Genomic DNA, 13,887 nt, shown 5'->3' on the forward strand with positions numbered 1-13,887 from the left:
AAGTTTTAGAGTGAGTTTAATAGTATAGCCAACTACTAGCTCTAAATTATCTCTAGTCACATACACATTATGTTTTGTAGTCTGCTGCAGCTGGCTTTAAATATGTAGTCCGCTGCTTTTATCTCTCCTTATTTATCTCCTCAATATGTGTTTATACATGGTTTATAGTATGCTATTATACCTGCTCTTATAATTAATGTAATTAATTATCACCAAAATCTATAGTCTGCTCTTATTGGACCCTGCGTGCCTTGCTCCTCATCGCCCACGCGTCCTCCCACCTCGCCACTCTCCTCATCCCTGACTCAACCTACTCCCTTTCCTAGGGCTCGCCTCTCTATCCCTCTGTCCTCCGTTGCCACTACAAATCACTATGCTTCGGCCCGGCCTCCTCTTCCCCGCCGTATCCTTCGTTGTCAAGGAGGTACTCTGGCGCGCCACCAACACCTACATCGCGCTTGCCGAGCAGGCTGCGGCCCCCGTCCTGCCCACCTTCTGGACGGCGTGTGCTGGTTGCTGTCTCCTCCATGAGTTTGACCGCAAGTATGTTGGATTCTGCCTCATGTGCCCCTCCTGTCGTCACACCTTCCTTGCCTTTGAAGTCCCTCCTCCGCTGGAGGTTTGAGGCAAAGGCAGAGCTAGACCCATCGCCGGCTAAGAAGAAGCCCACATTAAGGACATGTTGTTGCTGCTACTGCGATCAACAGCTAGTCAGCGGTGTCACCACGGTCACAGCCACCGTTTCACTTCTATATCTCTTCTCTCGTCTATCGTCCCTCCTCCCGCGCCACACCGTCGCCTCGTATCCCCGCTCAACTGGCCACTCCACTGCCAGCACCGGTGCTGAATGGGCCAGGATGAGAGAGAGAGAGAGAGGAAAGCCCCGTCGTCATCCTGCCACCGCCTTCACCACTCCCTGTTGTTGTCCCGACACCCTGCTGCTGTCAGCCGCCTTCTTGCACCGTTGAGCCAAGAAGAAGAAAGGGGAGAGAGAGAGGGGATGACAAGTGGGTTCTACTTATTTATTTATTTATTTATTTATTTATTTATTTATTTATTTATTTATTTATTTATTTATTTATTTATTTATTTATTTATTTATTTATTTAATGACTAGGTTGGCACATGCATGTCACGTCAGTGAAACTGCCTTCAAAATTGACGGTGGAGTCGTTTTAGACGGTTGTAATAGTTGGGGGACTTGTCATATCTAATTTTGTGGTTGAGGGATACGAATTAGATTCAGCTACTAGTTAAGGGAGTTACAGTGGGCTTATTCCTTTCCGTATGTGGCTTATCCTGACTCGCATTACTGTGGGTTCGGGAAACGGCGTATGAGACCAATAAATGTATACTCTATTATCCTTGTCCTTCTTAGGTAGGCACGTATATGCCTACAAAAGTATCTAGTGCCCCACAAGTAACGGGTTGAGCGCACTAGCACGAAAAACATTATTACATAATAAAGAAATGGAAACTTATAGTTATGGAGCAATTATGGTTTTGGCGTCCGTTTTGATAGCTTTGGATCAATTATGGTATATTGTTATATGCCATGAACTAGGGTAAATTTCAATTTGAGACACATTTTATTACTTACGTTTCACTTTGAATCACTTTTTAACTAATATTTTTCATTTACTTTGAGCCATGTAATCTTACCTTTGTTTCACTTTAGATCACCCCTGCTGACCTGCTCTCTTATCAAGTATATAAACAATTTCAAATAAGCCAGCTTCTACTCACAGTTGAACGCCAGCAACTATATTTAGACTATTGCTTTGACATATGATTAAGTTAATGCATATGGAATAAATAATTAAGGGTGGTCTAAAATATCACAAAGATAAATTTACACGATTCAAAAGTGAAAATATTCATTAAAGGGCGATGCAATAGTAATTAATTAAAAGGTGGTTCAAAGTCAAATTTACTATTATTAATTACTCTTCTCATAGCACAGTAAGAGCAAGTATAATAGGAGGCCGTAAGTCGGCTAAAGGTTGAGGCAGAGGAGAGAAGAGAGGAGAAGTGTGTTGTAAACTCTTAGCCGGTTTGGATGTAAGAAGAAAAAAATTTTATGAGAGAGATAAGTGGACCATGTATTAATTGTTAAATTGCTAACTACTCCCTCCGTATTTTAATGTATGCCGCCGTTGACTTTTTAACCAACGTTTGACTATTCGTTTTATTCAAATTTTTTATGCAAATACAAAAATACTTATGTCATGCTTAAAGAACATTTGATGATAAATCAAGTCACAATAAAATAAATGATAATTACATAACTTTTTTTAATAAGACGAAAGGTCAAACATTTATTAAAAAATCAACGACGTCATACATTAAAATACGGAGGGAGTATTATATATGTGGGCTAAGAGAATGCTACAAAGAACCTTATAGCCAATAAATCGGCTGTATTATTAGCCTACCCATCGCGCTAAAACTTGTGTAATTAATTGTCATCAAAATTTATAAGCCCATTGTTGACCAGGTGACACGTACAACTAGCTCCAAGTCTTTCGCCATCACCAGCTCGGCTAGGCTGCTCCCATGCTTCTGCGCTTCAAACGACAGATAGCTCCGAGAAACGGCCATGGATAGGCCACCCTCGCCGCCGGTGACAGCTTCGAGACGAAGGCTCAACTCGTCATCCTGAGCGACGGCCACCACGGCAGAGAATGCCAGTTTCGCCGGCGACGACAACGACGACGACGACGAAGAAGAAGGGGAGGAGGAGAGTGGTCCATCGAAGAGGACGATCTCGTCCTCGTACCCGCTCGTCAGCGCGGCGGCGTTGAGACGACGGCGCCCGTGACCCGGTGATGGCGGCGGCGCGCCGCGAACCTCGACCTCCACCGTCGCCTCCACGCCGCGCTCGATGAAGGCGTACGCCATGTCCACGGCCACCGCCGCGCCGCCGCCGCCGGGCGCCGCCCGGCCGTAGATTCGCGTCTTCAGTTTCTCGCCGACCGGCATGGTAGACGGCGAAGTGAACTCGATGCAGCCGTCGATGAGCTCCACGTCGTTGCCGTCGCCGTCGCCGCCGCCACCGCGCTTGGCTTTCAAGCTGTACTCAAGTAGCACGCCGTCAATTATGGATGTTCCTCGTGCAGGAGAGATCAAAGGCAGTGTAGGGCAAACCTGCATTTCGATGCAATAGTAGCAACTTTAATTACCAAGCAAATAGCCGGAATAAAGTTTGTTGGAAAGTCAAATTATCTTTCTTTAAGATAAAATACTATTAGGTCTTGCCTAGCCCTAACAGTTATACTCCCTCTGTTCATATTATCACGTTTGACTTTTTATTAGTCAAACTTCAACCAAATTTATAGAAAAATATAGTAATATTTTTTAAAACAAATTTTGTATCAAAATATATTTAATGTTAAATTTAGTGAAACTAATTTGGTGTATTTAGTGTGGTAGATGTTGCTAACTTTTTCTATAAATTTGATCAAACCTAAAGAACTTTAAGAAAAAATTAAACAATTTGCTCTTTGTGACAGCTTTAGGGCTTTAGGTGACGATGAGGGGCTGTCAAAAAAAACCATTCTCTAGTAGTATTATAATATGAAATGGAGATAGTATATCAAATTTTCTTCCGACTACAAATTTTTGTGTTTTTTCTCTAAAAAGGGGCGGAGCCATGTGTGGGACAGCTTGGGCTTGGGCCCCACACGTGGCAAAGAATTTCAATGGCAAAATACCAAAATTTAAATAGAAACTCAGTGAAAATTTTGAAACAGCATAGCTTCGGCTCTACTCTTAGTGAAATCTTGCCTCCGCCCCTGTCTACAAATATAAATTGTGTACTTTTTTTTTTATAATCCACTTACCGGTGTGATGTCGCAGGGGTCGTCCCTAGAGCGGTTGAAGACGTAATTCCTTCGGCAATCCAGTTCATCATGGATCGCCACAAACCCGTAAACCCTCATCGACTGATCAAGTTGGACGCCGTCGCCGGCAAACCGCATTGAAAAAATCTGGATCATAGTGATCGGGTAGTCTCTGTCCTCAAGGTTCGTGTATAATTTGTTACCTAGAGAAGCTGAGAAAACAAAATTGAACCCAAGTATTCATCATGGTTTCGATCATCATCATCATCTCATGAATAATGCTACTACCTCCGTTAAAAAAAAACTAACCTCATACTACACATTCTAGTATAACGAATCTGTACATAGAGTATATATGTTCGGATTTGTTACATATTCTAGTATAACGAATCTGGACATAGAGTATATATGTTTGGATTTGTTGTACTAGAATATGTCATATTCTAGTATTATTCTAGTATGATATTAAGTTTTTTTTTGGACGGAGGAAGTATGTAAGCTAGAAACGGGGTGGTGGTTTTTGCAAAAAGGAAAAATAGATGAACAATTAAAACTACAGTTGTTATAATTGAACTCTGAACAAAAATAATTTAAATACCCATGAAAAAGAAAAAAAAATCTTACTTGGATTGGTGTCATGCATAAAGTACATGCGGTGAACGGTATAGAAGAGTGGTTCCGGAAGAGAGCGAGGTAGGAACTGGACACAGTAGTAGTGTTCCTCCTCGGGCAGTGCAGAGTTCAGCTCTTCAGTTTTTCTCATGCATTCCTCAACTTCCGCGTTGCACTCGTCGTATTTTGCATTGATTTCTGTAGTTCGATCGTGAAGAGAAAAAAAAAAGTTCAATTTACTGTCCCGTACTATTTCATTGAAGCACTTAGCCCCTAAATATTTTTCGATTCATTTTATTTCCTAAACTATTAAAAATGCTTCACTTAATTGGTAAATTACATTTCTCTTCATTGTTTCTATTTATTCGAGTCAATATTTTAAAGCCGTATATGATACTATTATCAAAGTTCTAAAATAGTTTAAAAAATTTTCATGACTATTCACTTGAAATTTGAAGCCTCTATGTTTAAATTAGTCCAAGCGCTTCCAAACCTATGTAAACAACGATTAAAAAATTCCAAAAAAGTTTAGAGATAAGTTATAATGCATATATCAATCCCACAAAATTTCATTGCAAAAATATAACCAACCAAGAGGGAAACAAAAAAGACAAACACCGTAGGAGAGTAAGTTGAACCATTTCCAACCATTTGAGGTCTAAAATGAACCGAGAAATTGTTTAGGAGGTTAAGTGCTTTTTGAAAAAAAAAAGCCGCAAAGTTTGATAAGAATCAAGAGAAGAAACAGAAATGATGAAGTAGATAGGCCACACCAACCATCGTCGTCGTCGTCGATCATCGTCGGCGCCTTGGGGCGATCGTCACTGGTCAGTAGCGGCTGTTACTGCAGGTGCTCGGCGAGGTCAAAACCGGCGCCGCCGCCGTGGCAAGCCTCCTCGGCCGCCACCGCCATGGTTAGACCTAACCTAGCTAATCAATCGAGGTCGTCTGATGTCTAGCTCAGCTTATAGAATTATTATATAAGTTGAAGTTGGGATCGGAATCGACGAAGGCCGGCGAACTATCCGTGTCTGAGCCGAACTGGAAGTCGAAGTTGTGCTTCTTTTACGAGCGGGCCCATTCGTCAGAGACTAGCTCACAAATCCTCGCTATGTATGTTCTACTCCCGTGGTAGATGGTATTTGAATTAAATTTGAAAATATACTATTCATTCAATTTTTTTCAGGAATATTTGGGATGCAAATTTTTTTTACAGAAATATACCGTCGGTCTCGTATAACCGTTGCACGAAAATGACGTGGGAATGACGTCGCGGGCGGTATCACACAGTAAAAGACCGCGCGGTCTCGCGCATGCAATGAAAGCGGCCGCGGTATGAAAGAGCTAGACCGCTCAAGCGATCATCGACACTGTCGCTCCATTTGATCAGTGATTAATTACTTAATTAACAATTAACTAATAATAATTAGTGACTAATTGTCTGAATTAACGAATTAACGATTAATTAATAATCAATTAATCACTAATTAGGATAATTAATCGCTAATTAAATCGAAATGGCACCGGTATCGCTGATTGCTTGAGCGAGACCGTTCGGTCTCGTTCTTCCATTCCACGAGACCACGCGGTCTCGCTCTTTCACTGCGCGATAGGCGTCCACGATGTCATTCCCACGTTATTTTTCGCGTAACGGTTGTGCGAGAACGATGGTATATTTCTACAAAAGATTTTGCATTCCAAATATTCCTAAGAAAAAATTGAATGAACAATATATTTTCAAATTTAATTCGATGGCATTTGATGCGCACAATAAGATTTGGATATACTTTTAGAACGTTAATCATCAATTTTATATGTAAATAGATTCATAAAATCTACTAAAGTTCATAAATATTATAAATAAATACTTTTCAAGATAAATCTACATATACATACTTTGAGAAATTGGTGATGGAAGTTTTGAAATATTTATGACGAAAGTAATATATAACAAAATAAAAAATGTGAGCGTATGCCTTGCCAAGCACGACCTAAGCTAAGCGAAAGAACCATAATTAATGTGCAAGGATACAATGAGAAATTCTGTTACCAAAATAACCATCTTTCAGAACAAAGAAGCATACCCACCACCCAAGGCATCGTCATCGTCCTGTCGTCCATACGAGTTTTAGAAGGGGAAAAAAAGAGAGAAAGAGTTTTAGCCGAGCAGGTAGATTGCAAAAGCAACTGCTTGACCTGAACCACCTGATAGACAGGAAGAACAAATCCTTCTTGTACAGTCCTACTGCGAGTGTGCAGCCCGGTCCATCCAGATTAATTGGGTCTGCTCCACCACAGATCCAACTTTAGATTATAAGTATAGACAATTCAAAAGACTAGTCTGAAGGGTGAGAACTGTCCCTATCTTTTAAGTCATGCTCACATATCATCAATTACCGATGTAAGAATAAACCCAACCATTATACTTCTACTCCTGTTCGGACGGAGACAAGACAGAGAACCTTTCCTAACAAGCGCGAACCATCTCAAAATTCATTCATTGCAGTACAGGATAATTTGCACATTAGCAAGCTTTGCTCCCATCCATGGTTTCCTTTGCAATCAGATCAGTAGCGATCGATCGAATAGCTGTCAAAATTGGCGGATCAGCGTAAGGGCCGTAGAGAGCCACCCCTTGGCGATGTAGCGGTAGATGGCCTCCGTGTAGTGACCACCGTCCCAGTGCACGGACGCCGACGGGTCCTCGCACGCGACCGCGCCCGCCATGCCGCAGATGGCGTTGCCGTTCCAGTTGTACGGCCCGCCGCCGCCGCAGCAAGCCTTGAGGATGCCACCGGCGGCGAATCCTGCACATCACAAATGTACAAATCACTTAACCATATATTGTAGATGGATATACCATGTACTGGATGTGACACATCTTAATACTACGTCTATTCAGATTTCGTAGTACTGGTCATTGCTTTCTTTTTTCCTTATGGAAAACTGAACGAACCAAATCTTGCAACGGGACACTGTACTTGATTAGTAAGCAGCTAGGCAAACGGATCGTCTAATATACTGCCCTCTAATTTTGAGTGGCTGACATGTGGATCCCACAGTCAATAAGCTCACATGTTAGTGACGTATATCAAAGAGTAGTACGTTAGAGGAGACTCGTTTTTGAGACTAGAAAATATACATACCAAAACGGACGGGGTCTTAGAGAACTTGGATGATGGGTCGGTAGAAGTCGGCGAAGATGATCTTGGCATGAGGGTACTTGCCCCTGAGCCCGTCGAGAGCCGCACGGAGCATTGCGTTGTGGCGCTTGGACATGCGGTTGACAGCACGCAGGCAACCGAGGCCATCGTAGTCTGTCGTGTTCGGGCTCATGAAGAGCGTGAGGACAATTGGCGAGCACCCCCATTGGCGGGTTTCCCGGCACGACCTAGTAAACCGCGCCTTGGTTGATCAGCCTCTGCAATACCCAAAGTTGAAGCAATGTAAACAAGAATACAAGTGAATTAATATGTATATAGTACTCTCTTCGTTCTAAAATATATGTATATAGTGCTACGTCTATTCAGATTTCGTAGTACTAGGATGGGAACCAAAATCCCTTATATTTTGGAACGAATATAGTAACAAAGTAAAACTGCAAATTGATACTAATGCAGATCGAAGTTTACCTCCACGGCCGTGGTGATTTTTTCCACGACTTGAGGCACCAACGATTTGACCTCTTTTTCGGTCTTCTTGGCCGTCCACATGAAGTTGTAGTCATTCACCCCGAACTCTCCAACGATGAAGAGGGATTTGCTGAAATAGTTCTTGAACCCTGTAGAGACCAATCGGTCTCTTGAAGTCAATTTAGGCTCGTGGAGAAGAGTGCAGTACGATGCTGTCTTCGATTCAGAGAATTGTTACCAATTCCAGCCGACGCACCATTGGCTTCATCTGTGCTGTTGCAAATCGACGGCTTGAGATGCTCGAGCCAACCAAGCTGCACATCCAGCGAATTGTTCAGAAGCTTATCTGCAATGTTATTTCTCTTGAAGAATGCAGAGTCGATCGCCGGCGCGGTGCCGACGGCGAAGTTCACGCCATGAGAGATGCTTGAGCTGTTCGCCATGAAGGCTGGAAGGAAAGGGAGACCAAACTCCTCGGCTACAAACAAACCGATTATTCTTCCAGTGTCATTGTAATTTTCAGGAAATTGAACTATTTGTATTGTTCTCCGAATCGAAATATTGCTGAACTTACCGATGAAATCGACGATGACTCTCCCATTGCAGACACGGCCCGTGGGGTGGCCAAAGAATGTCATGCCGTAAGGAGGCTTGTCGATCCACACGGGCATAACCGGAGTTGCCATGATAACGAAGTTACCGGTGTCGATGTAGGAGTTTCCAAAGGAAAACATCGAGGTGAAATAGTGTGAGGTTGAGCTCACACCAGAGAGACAGTAGAGGAAGGTGATAGAAAATACAAGTTTGAGCTCCATGATGCTACCTAACCTACTAGAAATGTGAAGAGCAGAGCTGAGTGCTAGCTAACTGCTTGGGTTATATGGAGGTACAATTCAATACTACTCCCTCCGGTCATAAGTTTTTGTTGCAGGTGACTTTGGAAATGACTTCTGACTATATGTCTTTTTTTAAAGAATTTTAATTACTATTTATTTTATTATGACTTGTTTTATTATCAAAGGTATTTAACTTGTTTTATTATCAAAGGTATTTAAAACATGACTTATATTTTTTAAAAAAATTTACACTAAATTTGAATAATATGAATGGTAAATTTCATTTCAAAGTCCATTATGTGAAATATTTATGATCAGATGAAGTGTAAAATAGTAGATTGTTTAAAACTTTAAATATGTGCCAAAAAGTGAGATAAGCAGTTGCTTGTTCGGTAGAGCTTGCAGTCAAAGGTTTGAAAATGTAGATCTGTATTGATAAAGAGCATAAAGGTTGAGAAAGGTTAAGGTTATGATTGCAGGACATAAGAAATGTGATAACGATTACAACTTGCAGTCTAAGTCAATATTTAGTCCGAAATCCACCATGGCCGCCCACGGGGGGCGCCGTGGATATCAAAGCTTACACGTTTTATCTGGTTTCGCAATTTGATAGACGGCTCTTTAGAAAGAAAAAAACCGTACTACGAGTTGATCCTTAATGATAGTAACACGTGAAGATTACTGCTTGATGGTTCTATATAGATGACAACAATTTATTGAAACAACTTTCTTGTTAATTATCAGGTTGTACAGAACTACAGATAGCTTCTTGGAATTCCAAGTTGACAAATCACACGAAAGAGTTAAAATCTACTAGTAACAGTGAGACAGTTTAGCATGGAAATACATCCTCTCACAATCAGTTAAGGTTCCAACAGAGGATCAGGATAGCACTCAGAACCAGGATGGTTAATTAGAAAATGATTTTCTTCTCTTTTACAAACTGTGGTGTGCACACACTGTATTACACTTATTTATTTCTTGAGCATAATCTGAATGTCAATTGTCAAACCACAGATCGATCGATTGCACACGGTATACAGACTTGCCACACAATCTGCCTGGATTATTATTCTTCCATGGTTTTGATCAATCCTTTCAGCAAATCAGTGGGGGATAGCAGCCAAAATTGGGGGATCAGCGTAAGGGCCATGGAGCCACCCCTGGGCGATGTAGCTGTTGATGGCCTCCGTGTAGTGGACACCGTCCCAGGAGACGGCGGCAGATGGATCCTGACAGGCGACCACTCCGGGCATGGCGCAGATGGCACTGGCGTTCCAGTTGTAGGCGCCGCCGGTGCCGCAGCAAGCCTTGAGAACGCCATCGGCGGCGACTCCTGCATAAGTACAGCAAATGTCAGACAAAAGTCACTGTGTTATTGAGCAATGCTCCCTCCGTTCAAAATGTAACAATTTATATGTAGTGTTTCCGAATATACTATTTCTCCATCATAAAATATAGAAACATAATGCTTACAGTATAAAATATGACTTTACCACTAAACTACCTGTATTATCTCTGCCCTTGACTTTATTATAACCCATAACTAGTCCGATCCTACTCCCTCTATCCCTAAAAATAATCCAATAATTTTTTTATGGAGGGAGTATATTTCACTTATCCCAAGAAGTCAACTAGGTCTTTTGTACCCTCTTCTTAATACCTGTGCTAAAGGCTAAAACTTAATATACTTTGGGACAGAGAGAGTAGCATAATAGTTATATTCGATACCAACGCGCAAATAATTTAATAATTCACAAGTTATGATGGGAAGTATTTCCACACCGTAAGATTGTGTGGAAAAAATAAAATAAAAATTATAAACTAGTTAGTGCAGATAACTCAATAAGCCAATAACATTACATACCGAAATGGCTGGGATTCTGGAGGACTCGAATGATGGGATTGTAGAAGTCAGCGAGGATTATCTTGGCATGGGGATACTTGCCCCTGAGCACGCCAAGAGCCGCACGAAGCATTGTATTGTGGCGTTCGACCACGTCATTGATGAAACGCAAGCAGCCGAGGCCATCGTAATCTGTCTTATTGGGGCTCATGCGAGACGTGAGAAGTGCTGGTGCGCATCCTGTTGGCGGGTTCCCTGGCACCACCACGTAAGCTGCACCTTGGGTGATGAGCCTCTGCAATATGCAAATTTCAGGGAAAAAAATCAATTGATCTACGCGGTGATTAGAATTTTCCAAGTGTTTGGAAAATGAAAAGCGTAAAAAACGACCAATATAACGTTGATAAAAAAAGGAAAATAATGTGCTGGATACCTCAACGGCTGTGGTGATTTTTTTCACGACTTGAGGGACATACGAATCGACCTCTTGTTTGGGCTTTCCCGCCATCCACATGAAGTTGTAGTCATTTACCCCAAACTCTCCGACGATGAAAAGGGTTTTACCAAAACAATTTAGCCCTGTAGAGACCATCAGTTTCTTTGATATTAATTTACGCTCATTAAGAAGAAGATAAATATATATGTATATGTCATTGCCTATGGTTCAAGAATAATTATCAATGGCAGCCAGAACACACCATTGGTTTCATCAGTGCTGTTGCAAATGGATGGCTTGAGCTCCTCAAACCAACCCAACTGCACGTCCAAAGAATTGTTCAGAAGCTTAAACGGCACAATATTGTTATTCTCGAAGTATTCAACGCCAGTCGCCGGCGCGCCGCCGACTGCGAAGTTTACGCCATGGGAGACACTTGAGCTATTCGCCAGGGAGGCTGGAAGGAAAGGGAGCCCAAATTCCTCGGCTAGAAACCATGTCAACACAAAGTTAGAACTATAGTACCAAACTGATCATGCAAGTTCATAGTGGAAATCCTATTTTTTAATTCTCACGGTAAAATACCAGATTCGTTGTACTAGAATGTATCACATCCTAGTACGAGATTGGTTTATTTTGGGACGAAGGGAATACCTATTTAGGGTGTTGCTTAACTTACCAATGAAATCGATGATGACTCTCCCATCACTCATGCGGCCTGTAGGATGGTCAAAGAAGGTCATGCCGTAAGGAAGCTTGTCATTCCACACGGGCACAACCGGACTGGCCATGATGACGAAGTTGCCGGTGTCGATGTACGAGTCTCCAAGAGAAAACATCGAGGTGAAAAACTGCGAGGTAGAGCTCACACGAGAGAGACAGAAGAGGAAGGCAATGGGGAATACAAGTTTGAGCTCCATGATGCTCTCTCTGCCTGCTAGAAATGTGAAAGAAAAACAAAGACACAGCACAAGTAGAGAGGACCTTCTAGCTATTTATAACCGTAAGACATGACAGATGAAAAATAACCCATTGTTTAATACTTAAATTAGTACTTCCTCCATTCCATAATATAAGGCACAACTACTTTTTTTTATGTTCCATAATATAAGGCATGTATACATGCACACAATTAATTAGGACCTCTTCTCCATTAGATTATTGCTTTTTTAAGTCCTCCACCCTCAAGATCTCTAATTCTATTGGATGCATGCATTATATTTATTAAGGTGATCCAAACTATGAGATAATAATAATTATTTCTTGATCTTTGGGTTAAGAGTGGTTGTGCCTTATATTTTGTAACGGAGGGAGTACTCCTTAACTACCCTTTGTCAACGAGGTGGCTAAGTTGTTGCTTGCTCAATAGTCAATACAGTTTGCAATCCATCTGGAAAATAAATATATAAATGGCGTTGACAAAGATCACAAGGGTTCATTCCCTCTGTGTGCTTAAATAGATGAGGTTTTAGGACGCGACCTTCAAGTTGATGTATGCAAAAAAAAATAATATGTGAAAATTCTTTTAGTAGTTTTCTCATGATAAATATTTTCACGCCGATGTATTTTAATCATTTACATGAAAGTGATCGGAATAAACAATTACTCCCTTCGTTTTTAATAGATAACATCGTTGACTTTTAAACATATGTCTAACTATTAGTTTTATTCAAAAATTTTATGTAAATATATAAGATATAAAAAGTAAATTGCACCCATGGTATAACAACTTGGTAGGTGGGTGCGATATAGTATAAGAACATGAGAATTGAACATCCGAGTACAACAACTTGACAAGTAGGCGCGTTCTAGTACAAGAACTTGATAATTTAGTATTTTGATGCATCAACTTAGCTAACATATGCTAGGTGATTTTTTTTTCACGATATCAATATGCAATTATATAGTAATCCTACGTATATTTATAATATTGGATTTAATCTTTAAGAATTATACTTCACATACAATTTACATTCAATTAACTTTTAAGATTTTTTTTTGTTTTCTTCACCTTCATAATAATATTTTTTTACATCCAGTTTAATTGATTTTTATTTATTAGTTATTAGGATAAAAATAAAAATATGCTTATACAAATACACGCCAATATATTGTCAAAATAAGTACTTAAAAATTGAATCTATAAAAAAATGCTCCAAATAATTAAGTTGCCGCATAACTTCTTAATTTATTGAATCAAAATCATATCTACCTTGTAAGTTATTACATTTATATGATCACTTATAAAGTTTTTATATTAAATTATACCTATCTGCCAAGTTGTTGCACTAGAACTTTCATTTCTCAAGTTCTTTCACCAAATTGCACCCATCTACCAAGTTGATGCACCGTCGGTGCAATTTACTGTAAATCATGCTTAAAGTACTTTGTGTGATAAAACAACTCACAAAAAAAACAATTGCATTAAAAAAATCAACGATGTCATTTATTAAAAAACCAGAGGTAGTATCAAATATACACTTGGAGACTGTCACAATGCCATTAACAACATGTAAAAGAGAATAATGGAAGGACTAAGGAGGATATTGTAAGACCAAATTGCAATTTGACTATCTGAATCATTATCTTTTTTTAAAAAAAAGTCCACTATGCCAGTTGCCACCCCGGAGGCACCGAGGGATAAGGGCTTGCATATTACACAATCGCTGGATGACTGGCTCCG

General features: G+C 40.5%; 1 protein-coding gene and 1 pseudogene across 1 annotated transcript; both read right to left on the bottom strand.

Moving 5' to 3' along the window:
* Positions 1–6,796: 6,796 nt before the first annotated feature.
* Positions 6,797–8,901, bottom strand: LOC4339256 (GDSL esterase/lipase At5g45910-like; annotated as a pseudogene).
* An 832-nt stretch (positions 8,902–9,733) lies between these two features.
* On the bottom strand, positions 9,734–12,146 carry LOC4339257 (GDSL esterase/lipase At5g45910). Its single transcript, XM_015783402.3, has 5 exons — positions 11,884–12,146; positions 11,467–11,691; positions 11,202–11,347; positions 10,790–11,063; positions 9,734–10,258 (listed from the first exon to the last, which is right to left on the bottom strand). Exons 1-5 carry the CDS (start codon positions 12,122–12,124, stop codon positions 10,029–10,031), a joined length of 1,116 nt encoding a protein of 371 aa, XP_015638888.1. The 5' UTR covers positions 12,125–12,146; the 3' UTR covers positions 9,734–10,028.
* Positions 12,147–13,887: the final 1,741 nt, after the last annotated feature.

The sequence above is a fragment of the Oryza sativa genome, chromosome 5 (assembly GCF_034140825.1).
Source record: "Oryza sativa Japonica Group chromosome 5, ASM3414082v1".
Lineage (NCBI taxonomy): Eukaryota > Viridiplantae > Streptophyta > Magnoliopsida > Poales > Poaceae > Oryza > Oryza sativa.

Bases quoted from the DNA above. Each gene is read 5' to 3' on its own strand.
- LOC4339257 (XM_015783402.3), bottom strand. From the start codon at position 12,124: ATGGAGCTCAAACTTGTATTCCCCATTGCCTTCCTCTTCTGTCTCTCT. The intron at 11,064-11,201 runs GTATCCAGCACA...TGCATATTGCAG, and splicing joins AAATCACCACAGCCGTTGAG to AGGCTCATCACCCAAGGTGC. The intron at 10,259-10,789 runs GTATGTAATGTT...GTACTTATGCAG, and splicing joins CCAGAATCCCAGCCATTTCG to GAGTCGCCGCCGATGGCGTT.